Genomic DNA, 25,341 nt, shown 5'->3' with positions numbered 1-25,341 from the left:
TTAAGTTTACGGTCTTCCTGCCTCAGCCTCCTAAGCTGCTGGGATTACAGGCATGCACCGAAGTGGCACCCCCTTGCTCCACAGAGAAGTCCTCTTCACCATGGCTGATTTTAGGACTGTCAGCAAAAGAATCCCTGCGAAAGAGTCCAATGTAGATAAACTTCTTATTTTTGCGTTGCCCTGTTTACTTGGCCACTGGCCGAGAAGATACCAGCACTCTAGGTGCTGGACACTCCCTTACTAGATCTTCACAAACATGTATCCAATATAGTAGTTTGTAGAAATGTGCAAACAAGGCCTCTGGCCTTGAGCTGGGCTTCACAGAGATGTCTACATTTTTTTTTTTTTTTTTTTAAGGAGAGAGAGAGAGAGAGAGAGAATTTTTTAATATTTATTTCTTAGTTCTTGGCGGACACAACATCTTTGTTTGTATGTGGTGATGAGGCTCGAACCCGGGCTGCACGCATGCCAGGCGAGCGCGCTACCGCTTGAGCCACATCCCCAGCCCATGTCTACATTTCTAAGATAAGTTACAACTGGGCTCCATGAAAACAGCTGGCAGGGGGAGAAAAGAAAGGGGAGAAGAAGTTCTCCCCCTCTCAGGTGCTGTCCTTGAAGGGTTAACTTGCCCAGAACAGTGAGAGAAAAAGCTGCTTTTATGTGAACTTCTGCAGACTGTGAGCTTCTGAGCCCCTCCCCTTACACACTGGGTATGAAACTCTGAAACTCCCTGAACTTGGGGTTCAGGGGATTGATTGATTACAGCACAAACTGTGCCCTCTGAACCTGGCTGCAGCCAAATAAAACTGTTTCTGGCTATCTTCAGTGCCTTGCCTTGTCTGTCCCTACAACAGCACCACTGTGCCCAGCTAAAATTTTATTTTGAGGCAAGGTCTCACCAAGTTTCCAAGGCTGGCCTCGAGTTTGCCATGTCCCTCAGCCTCTCCTGTAGTTGGGATTACAGGCGTGAGCCACTGTGTCTAGCAGTTCGATGACTTTTTAATTATCTATTTAGTTTATTTAAAAATATATATTTATTTTTTAAGTTGTAGTTGGACACAAAACTTTTATTTATTTATTTATACTTTTTTTTTTTTAGTTGTAGTTGAACACAATACTTTTATTTTATTCATTGTATATGGTGCTGAGGATGGAACCCAGAGCCTTGCATGAGCTAGGCGAGCACTCTAACCACTGAGCCACAACCCCAGCCCTATTTTATTTATTTTTATGTGGTGCTGAGTATGGAACCCAGGGCCTTGCACTTGCTAGGCAAGCGCTCTATTGCTGAGCCACAACCCCAGACCAATCTATTTTTGGTACTGGGGAATGAATTTAGGGAAGCCCCCAGTCCATTTTATTTTTTATTTTGAGACAGGATCTCACTAAATTGCTGAGGCTGGCCTCAAAACTTTTTTTTTTTTTCCTTTTAAAAATTTGTTCTTTTAGGTACACATGACAGGATATTTTGACATATTATACACACATGGAGTATATCTTATTCTAATTAAGATCCCATTCTTGTCTGGTCTCAAACTTGCGATCCTCCTGCCTCAGCCTCCTGAGTAGCTGGGATTACAGGTGTGGACCACCGTGTCCACTGGAGGCTTAACACTTTCTTCTCCTCACCCCCTAGTCCCCCCTACTTTCTATTCCCCAGTGCCCTGGGCCTTTGGCCTCTGACCTTTGCCTGGAATGTCTCTCCTCTTCCTCGACTTGCTCACCTGGCTGGCTCCTGGAGGACTCTCCTGAGATGCTGCCTCCCCCAGGAATTCTTCCTTGATGGACCCTCCCCTGAACACACCTCAGGGTCTGTTGGGGGTCCCCCCTAACGAGGCTACTAACACAGGCCTCCAGTGCCCTGACATAAGCTCCTGGGTGCAGGCCTGACTTGGGGAGCCAGCGCAGGCCAGCCAACAGCAGCCTTGGGAGGTTGTGAAGGGATCCCTTCCTGCTCCTGGGGAGCCCTGCCTGCCCCCCGTGGCCCGGGGTGGGGAAATGCAGTAGCAGCAGCCAGCACTGCCAGCGCGTCTGTGCACAAGGTGGTACCTGGTGCTCACAGGAGCGTCCCACTGACCCTCAGAACACCACCATTGTGGAGGGACTGTCTCTTACGAGGAATCAGCGTTCCTGGGAAGCTGAGTACTGCCCAGCTGTGGGGAACCTCAGACCTCATTCCGGTCCCAGGCCCGCGCCTGGCTGCGTGACCTTAGCAGTCACTTATTTCCTCCCCTGCAGGAGCTAAGGGCACCCACTCCCCTGGGGGATTGAACAGAACCTGCACAGAGAAGCACAGCACGGGGCGGGCGCGGCTTCAGAGGGGCTCTCGCGCTGGCTGCTAGCGTTTCAGACTGGAAGGAAGAAGGGAGCCAAGGGACATGTCATTCTTCCCCTTTATAAAGTGGCTTCTTTATTTTGAGGACAAAAAATAAAAACTATCCTTAGGGCAGGGCTCCAGTTTTATCCAAAATAATTTATTGACCAGCCTTATAAAAAATATATTGGCAAGAGAAAAATAAGTCTCATGAGCAGGCAAGCCTGTCCTTCCTTCTGGTGGCTTCCCTGGGACCCTGCCAGAGAGTGAGGAGTCGGGGTGGGGGCCCAGGTCCAGGCTGGACAAGGAAAAGGCAGTTTCGTGGAGGACTGTCCTGAGCCCTCCTGGCCGTGGGGGTGACCCAGTGGGCACAAAGGCACTTGTGGGGGGAAGCTGGAGGTTCTACTCCTTGGGAGGGGCAAGGCTGTCCTGGGAGGTCCAGGCGGGAGGGGACATGGAGGGGACGCGGAGGGCTAGCCAGGGAGGAGCTGCCTGCTCAATCGGTCTCCGAGGCTAGGCCCCTGGGCCGGGGCTGAGGGGGCCCAGCTGCGGGAGTGGGAGCCACAGCTGCAGCCTCAGGGACCCCTCTGTCCCCTGTGGTAGCCCCCAGGTCCGCCTGTGCAGGCAGAGTCATGGAGCCTGGGTCAGGGGAGGCTGGCCCCGGGGAGGCCAGGCTAGGAGAGGCTGGTGAACGCCGGCTCTGGCGCCGGGCTGGCTGAGGGGGCACAGGGGGCAACGGGGGTGGCACAGTGGGGGCCCGGAGGCTGCTACCCACCAGACGGCGGGGCAGAGCTCGGGGTGTCACAGGGCTGCTGGAGCCAGGGGACAGGGGCGGGGCTGGCGGGGAGGAGCGGGTGGCGGAGAGCTGCGGAGGTGGCATGGTGGGCCTGGCTGGCGCAGGGCGCTTGGCTGCGGAGGAAGGAGGGGGACGAGGTCAGTTGGCCACACGCTGTCCCCCTCTGCCGGGCATTTCCCAGCTGGCCCCTCCTCTGGGTCACTGTCAAGCACCTCAGCCCTCCAGGCCCTGGGCTGCCACCTGGTTAGAGGAGCAGCCCCGTCCCTCCCTGCTCCTCTGCCACGTCGTCCAGTTTTCTCTCCTCACTGGACTTGTCCTCTGAAATCACCTTGACCCTTTGATCTTTGCTGCTGGTTGCCTGATCCCATCACTAGAACTGACCCCAGCGTGGCCACCTAATCAGCCTGTGGGCACAGTGCAGGGACGTATCCAATCAACGTGTGCCACCTGTCCCCATGACACTTGGGTCTTGTTCCCCCCTCTCAGAGACCGTCCCCCCCACAGCTCTGACCCGAAGCAGTCGAGGGCTGGGGGGAGCCAGGAGGAGGCCTGGACTCTGACCCCAGCTCCACTGGCTGGGACCTGGGGTGACTCTTTTGCCGCTTTGAGCAAACATCTTCCCCCTCCTCCAGGCAGGTCCCGGCGCGGCCTGGCACCTCCTGACACTGCTCCGGTGCCTCTCAGCTCAACAGAGTATACCAGGTGGAAAGCTCCAGAACCCTGGCTGGGAGGGCTTCCCGGGGTTGAATGGCCTGGGGAAGACTCCCCTGACCTGCTCCCCAGGCCACCTCAGCCAGGTTGACAGGTGAACAAACCAGAGGTGCCCAGGCCCTCCCCCTCCCCTTTGAAGACGCCCTGCCCCTCTGCCCTCCGTGGTCTTGGGCTTCTGGGGGCCCGGGACACACCCATGCTCACGCTGCCTTACCGAGCCCCACTCCCCGGCTCATTCCCACACAGCCTTCCCGGGTAGGTGTGGTCACTGTGCCACCTCACAGACAATGAGGCTGAGGCCCAGGCAGATGATGTCACCTGCCTAAGGTCACAGAACTGGAATTTGACCCTGGACTGCCCAGGTGGCAAAACGTGGGCTTCTGACCACCTCTGTTCCTGGCCCCAGTGGTCTAGAGCTGGGCTGGACTGGGGCTGCCCACCCTCTGTCCCCTTCTCTGCCTACACCCCAGGTAACTCACTTCTCCGAGCCGTGTCCTCTGCTGGGGCAGCTGTCTCTGGGGGGCTTCTGTTGACCTTGGGGGAGGCTGGTCGGGGTGGGGCCTCAGCCTCCGTCCTGCCATAGGAAGGAGAGGAGCAGGTCAAGCTGGCCTGTGTCCCGGAAGCCACCGGATCCTGGGGAGACTCCCAGCTGTCAGGCAGAGTGGTTCCCCAGTTCACTCCCGTCACCTTGTGGCTGTGCTGGGGATGTGTCCCCAGGTCAGATCTCCTTGGGAAGGTGCTTCTGGCATTGGCCAGGGTTTGTGGCCTCTGCGTCCCTGCCTGCCGTGTGACCTTGTGGCCTGGAATAAGAGCTCTAAGGGCAGTGTTTGATGGCTCATCTGAGGACATTTAAGGTGTGGACCCGGCCATCCGTGGGGAGTGCTACCTGCTGGGCTATGGGGGCAGCGTGTCCGCGATCTCTTCCAGATTTAAAGGAGCAGGGAGAAGACTAGAAGGTGTAAATCAATTCTAGAAAAGTCTCCTCCCAGTTTCCTAAATCCCAGGGGCCTGAAGCGTGTTGGGCACAGAGCAGGTCTCCGTCACCACCACACAAGGGGACGCGTGAGGCTGAGGGAGCGTGGCCTCAGTCTCCACCACCCCCTCCACACTGGGAGACCAGGCTCGGGGCTGAAAATGCTACAATCACATTTCCCACATCCCAGGAGAGGGTGCCTCGCTGACGCTGCAGGGCCGGCAGAGGGCCATGCATGCTCGTCCTCCTCACCTTTCCTTGGGGGCCGCTGAAGCTGGGGCTGGGGCCAGGGTGGCAGCTGGGGTGGGCACAGCAACAGGTGGCAGCTCCTCAGACGCAGGCCTGTCGCTGACCTTGTCCTGGGGGGCGAGGGCTGAGAAGAGGCCTGACACGTTGAAGTTGATGTCTGGAGACGGGAGGAGCAGGTCTCGAGTTCAGGTCTCTGCCTCTGGACGGCCTCTCAGGGTCAGGGCCACCCTCCCTTCCTGTGAAGGACCTGGGCTTCACCCTCCCACCCCACACGAGCTTGGTGACAGTCCCAAGAGGTCGATAGGATCACCCCCACTGCTCAGAAGAGAGACTGAGGCTCGGGGTAGAGGAGGCTCCGGATGAGCTCCCGGGGACTAAGGCTGGTCTCGGGGCCCAGGGCTGGGAGGCAGGTGACCATGGAGGCATTCCCGAGGACAGCACTCACCTCCAGGGAAGAGGGTGTCGGCGTTCTGGATGAGCGCCTCGACCACGCCCACCACCTGGATGGAAGACACGGAGGCCGCGTCCAGCTGGGCCTGGTCCCTGGCACAACACGGGGGATGTAGAGGGTCAACCACTAGGTATCATTTCAGTGGCCCCAACTCTGGTCCTGTGCTGGGCACTGGGGACACACGGATGAAGTCCCAATTCTCAGAAAGCTCAGAGACCATCCGTTGAAGGGAAACGGATCACTTCCCTCTCCTTCACCCATGACAGACATCACTAGTCGATCACGGGCCCCTTCCCCACAAGTCTTGGGTCCACACAATCAATTTCAGTACTTGGGATGAAATCTTTGTGCTGTCTGTGGCCCCTTATGTAATGATGATTCTTCTCCTGTCAGCACTTCACAGTTTATAAAACATTTCCCATTCATTATCTCATCTGGTTCCCCCAATAAAACCTTGGAAGTCTGTATAATTTCTCCCCAGTTGGCAGTCAGGGAAGTGGAGGTCCACAGGGTAGCTTCCCAAGGCCCATCTGGACGGTGGGGTGGAGAGAGAACAGGAGCTCTGGACTCCCAGCTGCGGCACCAGGCTGTCAACCCCCCGCCACCGCCAGTCCCCAGATGCCTGTTTCCAAAGCTCTGTGGGGTCCCTCGTTCCTTTGGGCTTCTCCTCACAGCAGACTTGGGAATAGGAGCTGCCCAACCCACTCCAGGTGGGGAAACTGAGGCCCAGCAAGGTAAACAGCAGGTGGCTGGGGAGGGGACTGCTCCCTCCTGGTCCCCTGGCCCTCGGCCCTCACCCTTCCTTCTCAGGCGGCCACAGTAGGTTGGGCCCCAGGACGATGGCGATGTTGCTGGGCGTCATCTTGTTCACCTCCTGCTCCTGGGCCAGCCGTGCCAGGAACTTCATCAGGTACCTGGGGCAGGAGGTTGGCTTGGGCCGGGCAGAGCATCTTGGGCCACGGACACCCACCGATGCCCCTAAGTCCCGAGGACTTCCCAGCCCAGGGTTTCCAAACAGGGGTCTTCACAGGGTTTTTGCTGTCTCACTCTTACAGTCCTGGGGGTTGAACCCAGGGGCGCTCTGCCACCGAGCCATGTCCCCAGCCCTTTTTAGTTTTTATTTAGAGACTGGGTCTTACTAAGGTGCTTAGAGCCTTGCTAAGTTGCCGAGGCTGGCTTTGAACCTGAGATCCTCCTGCCTCAGCCTCCCAAGCCACTAGGATTACAGGTGTGCGCCGCTGCGCTTGGCTGATTTTAAACATTTTAATAGTTTAGCTGGCCCAACTGTGTTGGCAAGGGCTAGGATGAGAGTCCTCCCAGCTACCCTTGAGGCAGGGACTTAATGACCAGGTGCTGACACCAAGTTTCTTGCCCAGGGCCAACAGTGGTAGGGGCGTGGCTTAGGGGTGTAGGATTTGTTCATTTCAATAACAGTAATAAATATATACATATACATATATATCCAGTACATCTAAGCTGTGTTTTCAGAGCTACTGCTTGAGACACAGTGACAGACCTGGACGGAGGCTCGGGGCTCCTGAGCTCCAGCTAGTCTCTGAGACTAGACTCAACTTGGGGACGGCCAGAGGTGGAGGTGGCCCGGGCTCACCTGAGGTTGCTGAGGTTCTCCTGGGGCAGGCGGTGACACGCTTCTTGGAGGGCCTCCAGCCGGGCCGCAGGCTCCTTTAGGCTGAGGAGGGAGAACAGCCGGTGAGCCCAAGGCTGAGCCTCTGTAGCTGCCTCCTCTCCACCCCAAGTCCTCACCTGGCTGCCCTCATCCAGTCATCGTAGAGGTCAAAGGTCATCAGGGGCTCTGGCAGCTCCCGAAGATAGGACTTGAGGGCACCTGGCAGGAGCAGGGTAAGTTCAGAGGCAGCCCCCAAATGGCCTCTCTGCACCCCCAGGGCCCAGCTCTCCGTGTGTCACATCGCCATGTCCAGGCCTGAGAGTTTCTTGGGGCCTCAGCCCCGTTTGGCAAAACGTTTAGTGATCTTGATGCTGGGAAAATGTACTTTACGGGGGTCATCACCAACAGGAGCCCCAAGTGTCCTTGGGTGTCTTCTTGGTGAAGAGAGATCTTAAAGCCAAACTGTCTGGGATTATCTCAGGCAGTTGTGCCCCGTCCCCATGTCCCCGCTCCTGCCCAGGGCTCCCTCCAGCAGGCACCTGCCACGGCGTGGGGGTCTGAGCAGAACGCCTCCAGGCCGCGGGGGTCCGAGGCCATCGTCTGCTTGAGGCGCTTCAGCACCGAGGCCCCAGCGGCCAGACGGAAGAGGCCCTGGGGGGCAAGAGCGGCAGGTGAGGGTGGAGAGGGGGCCAGCAGGACGACAGGCTGGTGGCCAGGAAGCCCTGGCCTCCGCTGCAGGCCCTCACTGGCCTGGGTGTCCCCGCTGGCTGGCGGGCGGGTGCACACCACAGGGTCTGTGAACCTTCCAGCTCTCAAAGTCCATAATTCTGAGCAAGAGGCAGGGTTGAACCCCAGGGGAGAGCTGGGAAAGCTGTGAGACAGGAGTCTGGCGAGGAGTGGGGGGAGAGGGGAGGCCCAGCACGGGCTGAAAGGGCCAAGGTACCAACAATGCTAAGGTGCAGGGGACAGATATGGGCCAGCATGTGACAGTGACGGCACTATGGAGCTCCTGGCAGCAATGACACCTCCTCGTGTGACTCTGGGCAGGTTTTCCTCTTTGCCTCCATTTCCCCCTTGCAAAATAGAGCCAAATGGTCTCCCTCCAAGGGCTGGAGGGTCATTAAGTGGAGCACCATTACGTGGAGGCCGAGTTGGTTCAGTAGTAGGAGTCCGGGCCTTCTCTGGGGACCCATGCTCTAACCGGGGAATGACAGGACCCGTGCTCTAACCCAGGACAGGGCTGCCTAACAGTCCCAATGCTAAATCCTAAAGCCCCCCGCTGCCCCAGTGGCCCACCTCTTCCTGCATGCCCTCAGAGAGCAGCATCAGGACGCAGGCCTCGATTGGCAGGGCAATGTCCCGGCCCAGCTCTTGCAGGTGGCTTGCCAGTGACACCCCATACACCCTGGAGAAGGGGGCGGCCGTCATCGAAGGGGAGGGGTCTGCAGGGATGAGACAGGTCAGAGGCCCAGGGTCTTCCGGCCCTTGGGCTGTCAGGCCAGGGTAGACAGGCACCCCAGTACCCTCAAGGTGGTATCACCCTACCCCTGACTCCACACACACATTGAAAGCACCCATGATACTTCTTGAACTGGCCACTGCCTCTGCCTAGGCCAGGCCCCTCTCCTCCCTCTGACTCCTAGGCTCACAGTGGCTCGAGCAACCCGTCCACACAAACCTGACCCAGACTGCCCCTGCTCCAAACTCAACCATGGCTCCCTATTGCCCTCCAGGATGAGGTGCAAGCTTCTTAACTGGCTCTGGGCAGGGCACAGTTGGGGATGTGGGGTTGGCCAGCCATGTCTCCACCTGCTTGACTGTGATTGTCCCTCAGCTCAGCCAGGGCTGTGTCCAGTGAAGTCAGCGACCTGCGATGATAATCAGCCTGAATCTCCAGGAGCTGTGGGGACAGACAGACATCCCCGAGGGAAGTGAGGGAAGCTGAGAAAGATCCACAGAGCGGATCCCCTGCCCCACCGCAGGCCCTGGCCCTTCCTCCACCCGCCGAGCGGCAGATGGCGAAGCCGGGCCTTGGACTCACGTGAATGAAGTAGTTGGCGTACGAGTCCTCCTTGGTGGCAAAGTGGTACAGATCCGCCAAGTACTCATCCTTGGGACAGAGAGGGCAGGGCGTATGCCAGGTGAGGCTGGGGGCAATCGTCCCGTCACTCACTCATCAGCAAACACACCGCGACCCGCCTCCCGGGGGTTGGCATGGTGCAGACAGTGGTGCCCACGAGGTGGTGGCCGAGCAGATTCTGCCTGGATCCCAGCACGGCCGCCTTGGAGAATCATGTCACCTCTCTGAGCTTCCTTTCCTCATCTGTGAATGGGGACAGTGCCCACGCTGCCACCCTGCGCCCAGTGCCCTCACCTTGCACTGCTCCACCTTCCTCTTCAGCTCCTCCTCCTCCTCCTTGAGCGTCTCCACCTTGTTGGCTGTGGTGGGGTGGCCGTGGCCTCCTGGGCCGCCGAGGCCTTGACTGCTGCCTGAGTTCTTGGCTGCCTGGCTGAGCCTGGGGGTGATCCCAACGGGGGGTGGTCACCAGCCCCACGGCATGTCCAGAGCCAAGGGTCCCCTCCGCACACCTGACCACACAGCATTCTAGGGTTCCTGGCTTGGGTGAGGGTGCTCTGGGGCGACCCCTGGTGTTGGGTGTGGTGATTACCACCACTAAACTCAGGGAGCAGGATGGGCCTCCTGCCATTCAGGGATCTTGGAGACTGCAGGTATTCTAGGGGTCCCTGTGACACTGGGGTCCCCGTGACACTGGCTATCACCAGCATGTACACAGCCTCTCATGGACCCTCCCCACACGTGTTCCCACGGACCAGCCATGGGCCCAAGCCCACACTACCCAGCGGGCCCTGCAGTCTCCTAGTGTGGCAGGGGTCTCAGAGCTGTGGCCTGACCCAGGCCCCGCCCTACCTGCTCTTGAGGGTGTTCCAGTCTGAGACCAGCTTCTGCAGACTTTTCTTGTGCTTAAGGATGGTTGGCAGCTCCTCCTGCGGGCAGGGAGGGGAAGGTTCAGTGGGCAGAGGGAGGGAGCTGGGAGCTGGGGAGGGTGGGACCTGGCGCAGGGGACAGGGTCACCTCACTCAGCCTGCTGAGTGGCTGCAGGACATCCCTCTCCAGGGTCATCTCACACTCGGCCAGGATGCGGGCCAGCTGGTTCTGGATGACACAGCTCATCTCCAAGGCCTTCCTGTGGAACAGCGCCCCGTGGGCCAGAGTCCCGCGGCCCTGGCCCCACCTGGAAGCACTTGGTGGGCCCCTCCTCCAGGCTCTCTCAGGCCTGGCCACCCTCACCAAATGGGACCCTGTCCCCAGCCGGTCATCTTTTGGTGTGGATGCTCTTGCCGACCTGGACCCCTCCCAACCTGGGGTCACTTTCCAGTATCCTCAGATGAGGGAGGGGTCCTCTCTGCTCACCCCATGCTGGAATCGGGGTCCAGCTCCTTGAAGCTCTCGGCCATGGTGGTGGACAGGGCCATGAGGGGAAGCTTCTTCTGCAGTGGATGTGGGGTGGGCTGTGAGCATGAGGGCACCTGCCCCCCCCTGCCTGAGCTCAGGGGGAGGGACCAGGAAGGCCAGACACAGGGGGTAGTGAAGACTGAATGACAGGGACAGAATAGGTGACGTCTCCCTACAACCACGTACAGAACCCCCCCATCTGAGGTCCCCTTCCCTCCCTTCTAGGAGTCACCTAATTGGGTGGAAGGAATCCCAAAGTCCCATCAAGGACTAGGAAACTACTGCACAGAGAGGGTAGGTCACACAGTTGGAGGGAAAAAAGGAGGAGCTAGCCTTGGAGTGGGACTCTTTCCCCTGCCCCAGGGTGTAACAGTTAGCTGATCTGGCCACCTCTGAGCGCTGAGCTCAAACCTGCCATGGCACCCTCTGGCCAACCCCATGTTCTGGCCACATTAAACTGTTGACTGACTCCTCCACTCTTCCACCTGGAGTGACAGACAGCACCTAGCTTTGGGATCAGAGACCAAAGGTCAGACCGGACTTCTGGCCCCTGCTAGTTGTGGACCTTAGGTGAGGGACTTTAAGCCTATTTTCCTCGTGTGTAAATGGCATCTCCTGCTGGGCCTCTCAGCACCCCGTGAGACAGGCTTGATCATGCCTTAGCAGCAGAGTGGCATTGAGGGATCAAGATAATACCAGCGAGTGTCCCTCAAAATCCAGCATGAAGGCCACTCCCTCCAGAGGCTGCCCAGGGAGACTGCTCTGTGAGCTGATTGGACAGAAAGGTTCAGGTGCTGTCAGAGGCCAGAGGGGCCCACAGGGATGGTGCAGAGGGGCAGGGCCAGGAGGGATGGGGAAGCCAGGGCTTTCAGGAGTGGGGTACCTCCCCAGCAGTCTCTTGACCTAGGTGCAGAGGTTCACACTGGCAAGGGAGAGCCCAGCCCTGACCTTGCCCCTGCACTGGACAGAAACCTCCTGCCTGGGTCCTCCCAGGAACCCCCACTCACCACCCGCTTGTCCATGTCGGCCCCACTCTGGCCCTGCAGACAGGCCTGCAGCCGTTTGTGGACATTGTGGGCTGCTCGCTTGGCGGGCTCCAGGCGCTGCTCCACCTGCCAGGGAGAGGTGGCTGTGGGCCGGGGGTGGCTGTCTTCCCTCAGTGCCCTGCTGCCTCCCTAGAGCAGAAACTCCCTTCTCTTTCCTCCTTCTGTGACCCCGCAGCCAACAGCAAGGGGAATGACTCCAGTGGGGCCCAGCCAGTGTCCCCAAGGGCCTTTCTGAGGCAGCCTGCTCAGGCCTGCCTCCCTCAGCGGGCCCAGGCACATACCTGCAGCAGGTCCTCACCCAGGAACTCGGCAGTCTCAGGAGTGCTGCGGGGAGGGGACAGTTGATGTGGAGCAGGTTCAGGAACCCCTGCCTCCCTGCCCCACCCCCCACAGGGCGCCGGGACCCCAGTTGCTTCCAGTGCCCCTCCCAGGTGGGGCCACGCTGGGTGGCCTGCCTGCCTCATCCCAGTTGGAGCACATTCCAAGGGGTGGAAGAGGATACATGACTTCCTCCTCCACCCCGGGCTGTGTCCTGAGTGGGTGGGAGGGCCACAGGGCCCGGCTGTGGGTGGCAGGGGCAAGGCCTCTCTTCTGCCCGCCTTGCAGACTGTCAGCCTGCCCGGAAAGAGGAGGCCTAGGTTGGCCCCAGAATGGGAAGTGTGGGAGGGGGGACTTCTGGGCTGTTGGGCACAGGAGACTCTGGACAGTAGCTGTGGGCAGGGGCGGGCAGCCTCTGGGTCCCCGCTGGGGGACACACAGGGATGCTGAGGCCCCTCGTAGTGTGGCCTGGCTGCCCAGGCGCACACAGGCGATTGTGCCAGTGTGAGACTAGCACTGGTCTCTGGACACGCGGTCCCTTCCCCTGGGACCACAGAATGGGGAACTCAGCTGGGGAAGGAGCAGAGGACAGGCCTTCAGAGGCTCCCCAAACTTCCGGCCTCTGCTCCACCAGCTCAGGAGCTGGGGGAGGGCACCAGGAGACCAGGGGACATTTCCACCTGGGCTGGAGAAAAGCAGAAGCAGGACCAAGAAGCAGGAGGCCTGTGGGCAGGAGGAGGGGACAGGAGGGGGCAGGACAGGGACAGCGGCTTCTCTCCAGACCAGGACAGTGTCTGTTCCCCTGCGGCAAGGTCTGGGTCCCTCCCCCACCTAACAGCCAGAAGTGGTTAACTGTCCCCATTGTCCAGAGGGCACAAGTGAGGTCAGGGAGGACGATCACTCTGAGGCTGCGGAGGCAAAGAAGAGCCAGGTCCCTGGTCGGGGCGGTCTCCCCCGCGCAGCCCCCTCCAATCGGGGCTGGGGCGCCTCTTCCCCAGAGGCCAGCTCTGCCCAGGAGTCGGTGGCCTCGGTGGGGAGGAGAGGGCAGGGTTCTGGCGGCCGGAGGGCGGCTGCCCAGCTGTCCCCGCCTCCCCCACCCGTCCCCCACCCGTCCCCCACCCTCCGCGCCCTCTCGGGTCCTGCGGGGCGAGAGCGGGGCTGGAAGCGGGTGACACTCACCGTCCCAAGCTGCCCGTCTGGGCCAGCTGCCGCATGCGGTGCAGCTGCCGCTTCATCATCGTGGGGCCGGCCTGGGCGCGGGGTCGCGGCGGGGGTCGGGGCAGGCGCCGGCGCTGCCTCCCGCGCCTCCTGGCCCGGATGGGTGGGCGGCGCTCGGCTTCCTGGGCCGCGCGCCCCGGCTGCCTCCTCCCGCCGACTCCGCCCCCGGCCCCCAGGTCACTCCTCTCTCCAAGTTGTCGTCCCGCTCTCCCCGGGCTTCCGGGCCCCCCACGACTCTCGCTCGGCCGCCCCGCGAGTGTCCAGCCGGCCGGCCGGCCGCGGTCCCCAGGTCGTGCGCCCGGCTCCTCCCCGCCCGCCTGGCCCCGCCCGTGGCGGGAAGCAGGTAAGCCGCGGCCGCCACCGCCCTCCGCCGCGCGGGCCTTGGGTACAAACAACCTTTGCACCCCTCTCAAGGAGAAGGAGGGCGCCGCGGCTGGGAGGGAGGCCCGGGACAGGGGCCTCTCTGACTCGTGCTGTCGCTGGGGCCAGCAGAGGGATGCGGCCCCAGCTCCCTGTCCCGGAGCACCTCTGACCCGGCTGCCCTGCTGGCTGGCGGGCTGGGAGCTTTGACTTCTGGGACCACCGGCTGCTGTTACCCTGGGACAAGTCCCTGGCACTCTGCGCCCCTGTCCCTAGTGCCCTGATGTCTTGACCCCGTCCATCTGCTCCTCCAGCCTCCTAATTCCTGCTTTTGTCCCCCTATGGGGGACCTCAGCAGGGACAATTTCTTGCATCTGTAAAGCCCCTTCTCCTCTCATTCCTCCTGGCAAATGTCCCCAACTCCTGCCCTTGCCCTTTTGTAAGTCGATGATGTGGGCGCTGATTCCCGGAGTCAGCTCTTAGGCCTGCCCAGCAGGTACTCGGTAACTGCTGGTTATACAGGACAAGAGCCACTGAGAAAGGGCTGTCCTTTCCCTTCCCAATGTGGCTGGCAGGCATCAGGGGAGGGTGTGCGGGAGAGGCCCCAGCTCCCTCCACTTCATGAAGTCAGTTTCTGTTCAGTTCCAGCTCTGCCCAGCACCTACTGTCTGTGGAGGGAGCACCTTGGCTTCAGACATCTCCACATTCCTAGTGCCCAGAACAGGGCCTGGTACCTACAGAGTGTTCACTGGAAACTGGCTGCCCCTCCAGTCCCTGAAGGAGGGTCTGGCAGGCCCCATGGAGGCTGGAGGAACTGAGATGGAACCCAGCAGCTGCTCCCATCTGGGAGCCCACCTGAGTGGAATCCTGGCCCCAGGATCAAAGGCTCAGGTCTGGGTGAGGGGATCCCTCCCCACCTCCTTTCCCCCCCAGGAAGGCTGCTGGCCAGGGATCCTGGGGAGGGTGTGGGGAAGCCCTGGTGAGCAGAGTGCATATTGTGGGCCTGGGTTTGGATGTCGGGGTTCTGGTCCTTCCCTTCCACCTTTCCCACTAGCCAGATCCTAGAGCTTCCTTGTGGCTCTGCTTTCTTGTCTCTGCAATGGGCACAACCTGTTGGGCACAGCCTTGGGAAGCTGAAGATTCCCAGGCTGGCAGCCTGACCTCAGGTGCCAGCTCTCCCACCCTGGGGAAGTCTTTGGACTCCACCATGCTCCTGCCCTCTTCCAGCTCAACCTCCAGCCCAAACCACATCGGACTTGGGCTTGTCCAGCTGCTCATCTGGTCTGAAGGTTCCTGAGGGTGAGGGCTGGCTTGGTCTAGGAGGGGACCGGTCCACATGGACTTAGCTGCAGCTTCTGTGGAAACAGCCAGCATCGTATCAGGCTGTCCCCTCTAGCTAGGGATCCAGGTTCCCCTCTAGCCGGACCCAGGAGACTTCTGGTTCTGACCTGGCCTGGGCTGCTGTACCTCTTGACGGGACGACTGGTGTCATCAGCAGCTGGACACCGGTGTGTTTTAGGGCCTCTCATGTCACACGGGGCTGTTGAGTCATAGAGGGCTGGAAGCCCCAGAGCCTGGGTCTGAAGCTGTCCTTGGAAAGATGCTGTGATCAGATGCGGTTTCCATCAGTGAATGCCGGGATCACTGGGATTGTGGAATTTTTAGAAATTGCAGGTGTGGGGTCTGGGGATATGGCTCAGTTGGTAGAGTGCTAGCCTCACATGCACAAGGCCCTGGGTTCAATCCCCAGCACCACAAAAACAAAACAAAAAGAAATGCAGGTGCAGAAAGGCCTCAGAGGTCACCAGCTGACCCCTCCCACTTCCCTTTCCTAACCAAGGGGCCTGTGACTTACCTAGCTCTACACCAGGTTGTGTCTCCTCCAGGGGGGAGTCCTGGCACTCATCTGGCCCATGCAGAATCCCTGGGAGCCCAGCAGTGTGTGTCGTCTTGGGAGCCCTGTGGACATAGCCCACCCAAATGGCAGGAGAGGACCTGGCATCAACCACTGTGAGGATAGAGCTGTAGGGGGCCATGGAGCTGGTCGGCCCAGCTTCACCTCTCAATCTTGCCCAAGATGGTTCACTCCCTGCCTCAGTGTCCCCATGGTAAGATGGACCATGGGGGCTGGGAGGCTTAAACGGATTAATGTGGAAAATGCTTAGAAAAGTGCCTGGGCCATTTCTGGTTTTCTTTGTTATGCAGCCCGCCGAAAGCCCCAGTGGAAGGAGCCCTCACCCCACTCCTCCTAGGTCGCCCTCGAGATGAGTCTGCTGCCTCCCACAGTCCTTAGCACATCCTCCAGTGAGCTTTGTCTTTGTCCCCATTTTACAGATGAGATTGCTGCTACTGGCCCAGGGCCCCTTGCTGGCTGAGTGGTAGAGGGCAGATGTCAGCCCCAAAGCCCACAGTTGCTTTTCTTTCCGTGGTGGCAACGCCTGGAAACTCCATTAGCACTGGCCCTGGCCCCTGCTTCAACCTGTGGCCACTTGGAGGGGCCCCGCGGTCTTGGCACGGATTTTCCTGCACCAACAAATGTGTGACAGAGAGGTGTCTGTGGGGAGGCAGGGTGCAGGCTGGGCAGCGGCTGCTGTGAGGTCGGCAGTGGCGGGGCAGCATCCCATCTGAGACACTTGTACAAATTGCTAGTTTGTGGTCAGCCTGGCACTGCGCTGTGTGGCCTCTGCCCAGAGCAGCTGGGCACCAGTGTGCTCTCTGGGATTCTAGAACTCCTTTGCCCTCGCCCCCAGCCAAAGGACTTTCCAGGAACCCTCAGGTGGGGCTGAGGCACAAGGCCTCCCATCAGTAGCCCCAGGATAGTGTGTGCCCTTGCCCCGGCTCCAGAGGACCACAGTCAGGGCTGACAGAGCTGGAGGAGCAGGCTCTGGGGCCGGGAGTGCCGTGCGCCTGGTGGCCAGCTCCTCTCTAGACTGTTGGTGCAGACTCCAGGCCCTGCATGTGTGACCTCCGGAGCTGGCCCAAGCCTCAGTTCCTGTTTTCCCAGGGGAGTTGAGACTTCATGGAGGGGCTGCAGGTGTGGCCTCAGGCCAGGCTGGCCTCCTGGGTCCTGCGCCCTGGCTATGAGGCTGTGGAGACTGAGGGAGTGGGGGAGGGCTCCCCGTTGCTCTTGGCGTCTGAACAAGTGAGTGGTATGTCGTGGTTACCAAAAGACTAACTGCTGCCCTGGCCTAACGGTGGCCGGAGTGTGGCTTCCATATCGGGAAGTCCCATGGTCTTGGCATGGTGGTGGGGGTCACCCTTCAGGAGAAGAGCTGCTTCCCCTGAGCACCCTGCCCAGCCCAACTCCAGGCCTGCCTGAAGCCACACAGGGCCTTCCAGGCAGTGGGGACAAGAGCCCCTCCTCTGGTCAGAACCTGCTGGGACCCTCAGACTATTAGCCCATGTCCTGCCCTGCCCCATCCCTAGGGTGCCAGCATGAGCTGAGGACAGGTCTGCCTTGCACCGGGGCACCCCAACAAGACTGGCCTGGTGGGCAGCAATGGGTGGACAAGGACAGGAGGGCAGAGGGTCTGAGGTTGAAGGGATTCCCTGTCCCTTAACTGCCTGAGTCCTTTGGCTCAGGGACTCTTCTGAAGGGCCTTTAGGCCCAGTGGGTCCCTCCCACCTTTTCGAACAAGAGACCTCAGGGCCAGAAAGGGAAGCTCATCCAGTAGTCACACGGCAGGCCAGCACCAGCACAGCAGCTGGAACCAGCCCGACTCTAAGCCCACCATGCTGTCTCCAAGCCAACCTGAAGCCCTTCAGGGACAGTAGGACAGTATGATTGAGATGTGATCCTGAGACTCCAGGTGGGCACCTTCCAACTGCAGTTACTTTGGAGGTGTCGTAGCATTCAGGGAAGGGGACCAGGATGAGATCACACAGCCCTGTTCAGGTGGGACACAGGCATGAGTCACCCTGTGGAGATCTGATAGGGAAGAGGCCCCGGTGGGGACGTGTCTCCTATCACCTTGCACCACCAGCGTGGACCTGGCTGTTCTCTGTGGACAGGGCTCAGCAGCCAAGTTCAGACCAGGAAAACACTGGATTCGACAAAGTAAAACTGGTTTCTTAAATAAATATGGGATCTCCCAGGTCCTTAGGGAGTGTCTGCTGAGAGGTGGTGGCCAGCCTCCCCTTCACAAGAGAACCCCGGCTCAGGATGGCACGCGTGGCCTCTGCCTGCTCCGGGTCTGCACCCTGGCCACCCTGGGTGGGGGTGGGCCGCAGCTGGGGATGGCCTCCTGCTGGGGGCCTAGGGGAGCTGGGGCTCAGGGTCCCTCCAGGGCGGTGTGGCCCTGTGGGTTGAGCTCAGGAGGAGGAAGTGCTGAGGGCAGTCCCCCATTCACATCGGACTCCCCCCAACAGGCAGCAGCTCCCAGCAGTCCCGCCCCCCACCGCTGGGTGGGACGCTCTGGTGGCTTAGCAGCCACAGGCCCCTGAGCAGGGCCTCTTCTGGGCAAGGGTGGGGGGGGGGACGATGACACCATGGCCGACCTCCCAAGATGGTGACAGTTTCACAGGCAGCCCCAGGACCCCTCCTCTCTCCATCAGCCTCAGAAGGGCCAAGACAGCGGCTGGGCCAGGAACAAGGACGTTTTATTTTCATAAATACTCGCGCCCCCGCCCCCACCGCCTCCACTGCTGACAGTGGGCAGATGGGTGGACAGGCGTGAGGCGCCCCAGGAGGTCCGGCAGAGACGAATGAGAGCTCCGGGAGCCCTGCCTGGGCCACCCTCTGGCCTCACCCCGGCTCTCACAGTCCCTCTAGAGACCTCGCAGTGAAGAGAGGCCCCCAGGAGGCAGGGCCTGGGCTGCGGCCACCGGCTACTCCGAAAGAAAAGCAAAGGAGCCAAACCACACAGCAGAGTGCAAACAGTGGGGGCACGGGTGTCCCCCAGTCACTGGGTTCCTATGAGGAGGCCTGGCTGGTCCCCAGCTCCAGCCTGACCTCCCACTTATGGCTGGGCCTTCCCATAAGGCATGAGACAGGTGGGGAAGACCCCACCCGGGCTGGGGTCAGGGCTGGGCCCGATGGCCGGGCTTCTTCCCTTAGACCCAAGTCCTTCCATGGCTGGGCAGCCCCTCCCTGCTCCAGGACCTCACCAGTTTTGGGGGACCCTGGTGGTGCGAACCCAGGCCCAACCTCCTGCTGGGTTTGGCTCAGCAGGTGGGGGGGCAAAGCAGGAGGGGAAGAGTCACTTGGGGCCACAGGGTGGGGGGAGAAGCACCAGGCCAGGAGCACATGGCCACGGAGAACAGAGGGTGTCCTAGGTCACCACAGCCTCTCCCCAGGCTGGACAGCGACTGGCCCCTGTCCTCTCCTCTCCCCAGCCCCTCTGTTCTAGAGGCTGCCCCAGGTCTCAGGCGGGGGGAACTGGTCCACGTCGCCCATCTCGCTGTAGGTCTGGTCGCCCATGGTGAAGATGAGCTTGTAGCGCAGGCGGACCTTCTCCTGGGGCAGAAGGCGAAGGCGGAGGGTTAGGGGAGGAGAGGTGGCCCCTGCCCACAGCCCCGCCCGGCTCAGCTGGCCCTTCACCTTCTGGGGGTTGGCGAGGAGCAGGACCTGAGTGATGGCTGAGGGGTGGACAACGGGGTTGAACGCCGGCAGTTCCGTGCCTGAGGGGGGCTGCAGCTTCACCTTCATGACCTGTGGCAGGAGGGCAGACGGCACAGCTAGCCCCTGTCACCTCCCATGGCCCGAGGAACCAGGCCAGCTCCCCGCTGAGGGACTCTGTCCTTTGGCTCCCTTTTACCCCCAGCTCCCCAGCAAAGAAGGGAGACCCTGTCCCTGCCTGTCGTGCCCGTCCGCCCTGCAGCGTCACCTTGGGCACCGCTGACTGGAACACGATGTTGCGGATGGGCTGAGGGGCAGTGCTGAGCATGGATACCACCACCACCAACACATCAGCTCGCCCAGGCAGCGGGTCACGGGCAAAGTGGAAGAGGACGCGGAAGCCATGCTGGTCGTACACGGTCACGGGCAAGATGCTGCCTGTGGAGAGAAGGGGGGACGATGGGCTCCCCAGTGGGCAAACCCCTCACCCAGCCTGCCTCCGCCGGGGCAGCAGTGCGCCTGGTCTGCAGACAGAGGCAGGACGCCCTGCAGCAGAGCCCCTGTGGCTCCCAGCTGGGGTGAAGGGCTGTGGCGAGTTTGGGTCACACACTCACTGTGACCCTGCTACTCCCCTTCTCTGAGCTGTCTTCCTACTGGTAAGACAGGCACATGGAGGGCGTGGTACCCTGGGTCACAGTGAGCTCATGGAGATGACCAGGATGGGAGGACAGCTAGCCCTCGTGTCTGCTCAGGGCCTGGTGCTGGGCAGTGGCCTCCAAATGCTCCTGGGGGACATGTCCCAGGCATGGACCTGCATTTTTATTACAATTTGGTTTCATAATCTTGGGCCCCAAACCTTTGTATCCCGACTCCTGCCTTCCTGGGGAGCCGGGCCAGGGTCTGCCTCCCAGGAGCCCCAGCTGCAGGACCTGGGCTCACGCAGCAGCTTTGCAACTGCTCTGGGCTCCAGGAGGAAAGGCCTGCTCAGTGCTCCCCACTGAGGTGGCCAGTGGCAGGGCCCAGGGGGCAGCCACTGACCTGGCCCGGCCTCCCCCTCCCACCCTGCCCCACTCACTAGGTTTGATGGACTCCAGGGGCACAGTGATGTTGGCCAGTGAGAGCTCAGTGGGCAGGGGCTGCTGTGGAGGCCCAGGGGGCTCTGGGGACACGGCGTGGAGGAGGCTGGCGGCACTGGGGCTGGGTGAGCTGCTCTTATTCTGCAGGTCCCGGAGTGTGAGCCGGGGGGCTGGCTGCTGCTTCTCCCTTATTGGGGAACAGTGTGTTAAAAGTGACTCTTTGGTGGTCAGGAGATCAGGGGACTACGAAAGGCTGGGCTTCCTGGCGCATCCCCACACATCACTCTCTCTCCGGCCTTCAGTCACCTCGCCAGTAGAATGGCCAGCTCCTGTTCCCCCCGGCACCCCCCACCTGCCCACTTTAGCTCTGTGTCCTTCCTGTTGCTGGGGACTTCTGGGGACATGTGAGTGGGCACAGATTCTCTCCATAAACTCCACTCTGGAACCTTCACTGAGCCTGCTTTGGTCACTCTGGGAACGACGAGCCTTCCTGCGGGGCCCGTGCGGGCCCAGAGTAGCTGGTCTGCGGGGACGGAGGCTCCCTCCCGAGTCGGCAAGGCAGCCCTCACCACCGCACTTGCTGGGCCTCTGGGGGCAGTGACTGCTGCAGGAGGGTCTTCCCCAGGAGGTCCAGGTCATCCAGGCCGCTGCTGGCCTGCAGGGGCATCTGTCCTGGCGGCTGGATGTCCGTGCTGGGGACCTGGGCTGAAGCAGGGGCTGGAGGCTCAGCACCGTCTGAGGACTGTGGGGCAAAGAAAGTGGTTGGAGGGGCTCCTGAGGAGGGGACAGGGTCCCGGCCCTGTCGTGAGGTTGAGTGGCTGGGGACTCCACATTCCAGGTACTTCAAAGTCACCCTCCAGGGACCCCAAGACTGGGCTACCGCCCCAAGGGAGAGCCAAGGCTAGGACCTGGGTGTGACGTGGCCAATGGCGAGGACAGGACAAACTGCTTTTCTCTTCCCTGGGTGTGCCACCAGGGAGCCCTAGGTCCCTTCACTGTCACCCTCAGGCTGCTCCTCCTTGTCCCCCTGCCCCACTGCCCCAGGGGCTGGGATAAGTGGGGCTGTTCCAGGCCCCTCCTACCTGGAAGCTGTTCCATCCAGCACCATCCAAGCTGGGGCCTGCAGGGGGTGTGGGGTCATTCAGGCCTGAATAAGGACAGGAAAAGAAGGGGCTGGACTGGGCGCACAGGGGTGAGGGCCCTGGGCATGGCTGCTGATCTGGGGTTCCCCAACCCCCCGTTTCTGAGAAGCTTGGCTCGGAAGGGAGAAACCCGCACTTTCAGAGGGAACTAGTGGTGGAGAGAAATAGTGAAGTCTCAGAAGGCCATTTTGTAGCCACATGTGCTTCTCTTCTCAGCAGGGCCACTGTGAAGCCGATTCAAGGACAGAAGTCAGGACTTCCCCTTATGTTCCTCAGTTGGTGGCTGAGGGGGTGCTGGGGTGGTGGCGAGGGGAAGAGACTCCTAACCACACAGGTCCAGGCAAGCAGGGGTCAGCACTGTCCTCCTGCCTGATAGCTGATTTAAGGGGTGTCCTCTGAGCAACCTGAGCAAGCACTGTGGCGGCTAAGCCTCAGTGTCCCCATATGTCCCCTGCCAACTGACTGGTGTCCAGGAGCACTGGGCCCTCTGGATGGCTCTAGGGACTGGCCTGCTGGTCAGCAGGAGGTCACTAACTAGCCTGACCTCCAACTGGAACACCCCCAGCCTCGCTCACTCTGGGGTTTGATCTAGAAAAGATGTGTGACCCTGCTTCCAGCAATTTCTGAGTGAGGTAGGGCCAAACAGAAGTGCCCTCTGGCAGGCAGAGGAGAGGGCTCCAAGAAGCTGGGGCTGTTGGGTCTCCAGCTAGTACAGCCCTTTGAGACCAGAGATAACAGTGTCACTGTTGACATCTGCTGTGCCCAGAGTGTGGGCACTTTGGAAGTGCTAGCACACACCTGCCATCCCAGTGACTTGGGAGGATGAGGCAGGAAGATTTTAAGTTTGAGGTCAGCTTCAGCAACTTAGCAAGACCATGTCTCAAGGTATTAAAAAAAAAAGTGGGTCTTGCTTTATCCTCAAATGACCTTAAAAGGTAGGTGTGAATTCTTTAAGGAATGAAGGGTTAAGTCACCTGCCCCAGGTCACACAGTTGGAAAAGTGACAATCCAGACTTGATCAGGAAACTTGATTGCTGGTATCTGTAGGCAGCTCTGTCACTTGGCCTCCCTGGGTCTCACCTTTGAACTGAGGCCACAGCACTGGCTCTCAGACCTGAGAGATTGCTTGAGCACGCCAGAATGCCCTGACGGGCAGGAGCCCTGACCACCACCCACCCCTCCTGCCCCAGGGAGCAATCAGGACCAGACTCCCCTTCCAGTCCCCAGGGCTGGGCTGTGAGCCGCCTGCACTTCTGGTTCCTGCTCCCACACTCTGCCTCTGAGAAGAAACCAGAGGAAGCTGGAGGCACAGAGCTCTGCGGAAGCCACTGGGGGACAGGAAACGCCAAGCAGCACACCTTGCTCGCGTGCGCAGGCTGCTCTGCCACAGGGACAGAGTCCTGTCATCGCTCCCCTGTCCTCCGCTGCCTGGCCCAGCTCTGCCAGGCACAAGCAACCTGCATGAGCAACCTTGCCACGGGTCACCCCGGGCTCTGGATGGGTCATAGCCAGCCTCTTAGGCAGGTGCTGGCGGGGAGACCACAGTCCTCACTGCCCTTTTCTTTTTTTAAATTTTTCATTATTATCTCATAAGTTTTTGTAAGTCACTGCCCTTTTCTTAAACGGAACAAAGGAGAGCAGTGGAGCCCGCTTCACCCCCAGAGCCCTTCCCACTGACTCATCTGCACAACAGGGACCTGAGCGGCACCTGCATCCCGCCTGCATCCTGGGGTGCTCGGAGGCTTGTCTGGGACACAACGCGGCGCTGGGCGCTGTGCTGCAGGAACACTCTAGAACACCAGGCAGACCCTGCCACCCAGGCAGCCGTCGCTTAGTGTGTGTGAGAGAAGATGCTGGGATGGCACCCGGCACATGCCCAGCGTGTGTTCTGAGCTGCAGCCCTGGCTCCAGGTTCAATTTCTACTCAAGAACTGGCTCAGGAAAATGCAGTGTGGCTCTCAGCTTCCAAGCCTTGGCTTTCCCACATACCCCCACATACCCCCGCATATTCCTTGGTGGGCCCTGGCACCCTTTTTCTTGACCTCAGTGGCTATCACGAGGAGAATGTTATTCATGCCTCTTCTAGGCTCCGAGTGGGGCTGCTGCACCCAGAGGGGCTTGAGACTAGAAAACAGCTTTGCTGGCTGAGCCACCTGCTTCTCCCACGGGGAGCCTGTCCTCTGCCACACTCCAGTGCCAGCAGCCTGGCCCAGGACTACCATGGGTCACACAGCACCTTGGGTACCTGTAGCTCCTGGCTCCCGAGGAGGGAAGTCCCTGAGCTTTCCTGCAGGCGGCCGAGCCTGGGTGTGGCTGCTCATCAGGGCTCCTGAGGCTGGCCAGCCTCGCCCTTTGACTGTGTGACCTCACTCCTAATGTCCCTGAGCCTTGGCTTCCTCAGCCATGAACTGGGCTTTCCACCCACCTCACGCCCTCACCAGATCCACATCTGGAAGAGCCACATGCTGGTGCCCGGCAAGCTGCAAGGTGTGCCCTGGGCATCATGCCCCAGCGCATGCCCACAGCCAGGGCCTCCCCTCCCTCCTCCAGGGCTGGCTCCACCCTCACCTAGAGACATGAGCTCATCATCCAGCAGAGAAACTGAGGTGCTGATTTGCTCGGGGCTGGTCTGATCCGCAGGATGGGGGATCATGGCTGGGTAGGTGGTGCCCGTGGGTGGGAGATCCAGGCCTGACAGGTCCAGCAGGGCCGAGGTGCTCCCTGGGTGGGAAAGGAGAGCTGGGCCAGTCCTAGGTGGACGCTTGGCCCTTGGAGCGTGGGGGCTGCAGGCTAGTGACACCCATCCTCCCACCCTTCAGAATGGCTTCCTGCTACCCCTCCATGGCCACACCAGCCCAGCTGGAATCAGCTCACAGGCCCTCCTTAGCACACAGTATACTTCTGTTTAGAACTCAGTCACGCCTTACTTAACAACAGGGACACATTCTGGGAGATATCATCACTGGTGTGAACACCACAGAGCATACTCATGTAAGCCAGGTGGCAAACAATGCTACAATGTCATAAGGTGACACAATCTTATGGGACCACCAACGAATGTGTGACTGGTCACTAACAAAACCTCACTCAGCAGGATGTGCCCGTGTTGCCTTTTCTCCCATGGCACCGCTCCCCATCCCTGAGCCCTGCTGGCACTCTGCCGCTTCTGTGGTGCCCCTGCTGCCCAACAGGGCCAACTCCAGTCCTGCACCATCCCAGGCTGCGGTTTCACCCTGGTGTGAGCTGAGTCCGTTGTCTTCTCATGCCTGATCCTCCTTCCTACTTTCTGTGGTTAAATCAGGCCTTGGGGGTGTCACCCAGCCCACAGAGCAGGTGCCTGATTCACCAAGTGGAAGAAAGGCCTCCTTCTCCTGTCTGTTCCCGCCCAATGCCCGCTCCCACCTGCTCCCTCCAGACGTCCCCCCCAGCTGCAGCCTCGCACAGACGTGGTCCAGGCTTCTCCCCTGGGGCTTCCCCATCTTAAGGGGCCAGGGTCACCTTGGCAGTCATGTCAACAGCTCTGGGACCAGTGTGCCTCCTTCCACTCTGTGCCTCCAGCCTGGAGGGTCCCTTCCCAGCTCTCCTGCCACCTCCTCACCAGGGATGGAGCCAGCGGCTGCATCGCCGTTGACCTCCTCGCCCCGCACCAGCTGCTTGTACAGGTTGATCACCTGGGTGAGGTTGTCATTGGCCTGCAGGATTTCCGCTGGAAAAGGAAGGAGGGGAGATGCTAGGCTAAAGGAACGTGGGGCCTCCGGTGGGAGAGGTGAGCACTCACAGCCCCCCAGCCCCAGGCAGTGGGGTTGGGGGATCCTGTCTCGACTACTCAGCCCCAAGCCCCTGCTCTCTCCACCTTGCACCCCACCTCAGGTGCCTTCCACGCTGCCTGCTGCCCCAGCGTCCCAGGAACATTCCTACCTCCAGGTGTCCACACTGGCTCTGCATAGGACGCCTCAGGCCTCGGTGGCCTTGGCCCTATTGCCTTCAGGTCTTCCCCCAGAGGCACCTCAGGGTCCTTCCCTACCCCA

The 25,341-nt window shown here is 60.4% G+C and overlaps 2 protein-coding genes across 5 annotated transcripts in view; both read right to left on the bottom strand.

The window, feature by feature from the left end:
* Window positions 1-2,711: 2,711 nt before the first annotated feature.
* On the bottom strand, window positions 2,712-13,214 carry Sh3bp1 (SH3 domain binding protein 1). Of its 2 annotated transcripts, XM_076853297.1 has the most exons (18): window positions 13,140-13,214; window positions 11,924-11,966; window positions 11,604-11,708; window positions 10,555-10,631; window positions 10,216-10,327; window positions 10,051-10,127; window positions 9,496-9,637; window positions 9,163-9,231; window positions 8,931-9,021; window positions 8,418-8,563; window positions 7,661-7,772; window positions 7,259-7,340; window positions 7,104-7,184; window positions 6,292-6,408; window positions 5,489-5,586; window positions 5,047-5,200; window positions 4,301-4,395; window positions 2,712-3,223 (listed from the first exon to the last, which is right to left on the bottom strand). In XM_076853297.1, exons 1-18 carry the CDS (start codon window positions 13,196-13,198, stop codon window positions 2,811-2,813), a joined length of 2,073 nt encoding a protein of 690 aa, XP_076709412.1. In that variant the 5' UTR covers window positions 13,199-13,214; the 3' UTR covers window positions 2,712-2,810. The 2 variants fall into 2 exon arrangements, with proteins under 2 accessions (XP_076709412.1, XP_076709413.1); XM_076853298.1 differs by lacking the exons at window positions 10,216-10,327; window positions 11,604-11,708; window positions 11,924-11,966; window positions 13,140-13,214 and having other exon boundaries at window positions 10,555-10,709.
* A 4,900-nt stretch (window positions 13,215-18,114) lies between these two features.
* The window catches only part of Gga1 (golgi associated, gamma adaptin ear containing, ARF binding protein 1), a 19,575-nt gene continuing 12,348 nt past the window's right edge, over window positions 18,115-25,341 (bottom strand). For all 3 annotated transcript variants that reach the window (XM_076855134.1, XM_076855136.1, XM_076855135.1), the window contains exons 10-17: window positions 24,912-25,019; window positions 23,882-24,034; window positions 21,254-21,318; window positions 20,741-20,913; window positions 20,171-20,358; window positions 19,364-19,533; window positions 19,078-19,188; window positions 18,115-18,993 (exon numbers count right to left, since the gene is read on the bottom strand). In XM_076855134.1, the coding sequence (XP_076711249.1) occupies window positions 18,883-18,993; window positions 19,078-19,188; window positions 19,364-19,533; window positions 20,171-20,358; window positions 20,741-20,913; window positions 21,254-21,318; window positions 23,882-24,034; window positions 24,912-25,019 (1,079 nt within the window). In that variant the 3' untranslated portion in view covers window positions 18,115-18,882. The remainder of the gene's footprint in view (window positions 18,994-19,077; window positions 19,189-19,363; window positions 19,534-20,170; window positions 20,359-20,740; window positions 20,914-21,253; window positions 21,319-23,881; window positions 24,035-24,911; window positions 25,020-25,341) is intronic.

The sequence above is a fragment of the Callospermophilus lateralis genome, chromosome 4, assembly GCF_048772815.1.
Source record: "Callospermophilus lateralis isolate mCalLat2 chromosome 4, mCalLat2.hap1, whole genome shotgun sequence".
Classification (NCBI taxonomy): Eukaryota; Metazoa; Chordata; class Mammalia; order Rodentia; family Sciuridae; genus Callospermophilus; species Callospermophilus lateralis.
Note: the sequence above shows the minus strand (reverse complement) of the source record. Positions and strands in the feature narration are given on the sequence as shown.

Excerpts from the sequence above, each read along its gene's own strand:
- Sh3bp1 (XM_076853297.1), bottom strand. The coding sequence starts at position 13,198 with ATGATGAAGCGGCAGCTGCACCGCATGCGGCAGCTGGCCCAGACGGGC. Across the intron at positions 8,564-8,930 it reads GGACAATCACAGTCAAGCAG|ACCCCTCCCCTTCGATGACG; the intron begins GTGGAGACATGG and ends TCATCCCTGCAG. Across the intron at positions 3,224-4,300 it reads AGAGGACACGGCTCGGAGAA|CCAAGCGCCCTGCGCCAGCC; the intron begins GTGAGTTACCTG and ends CTTCCTCCGCAG.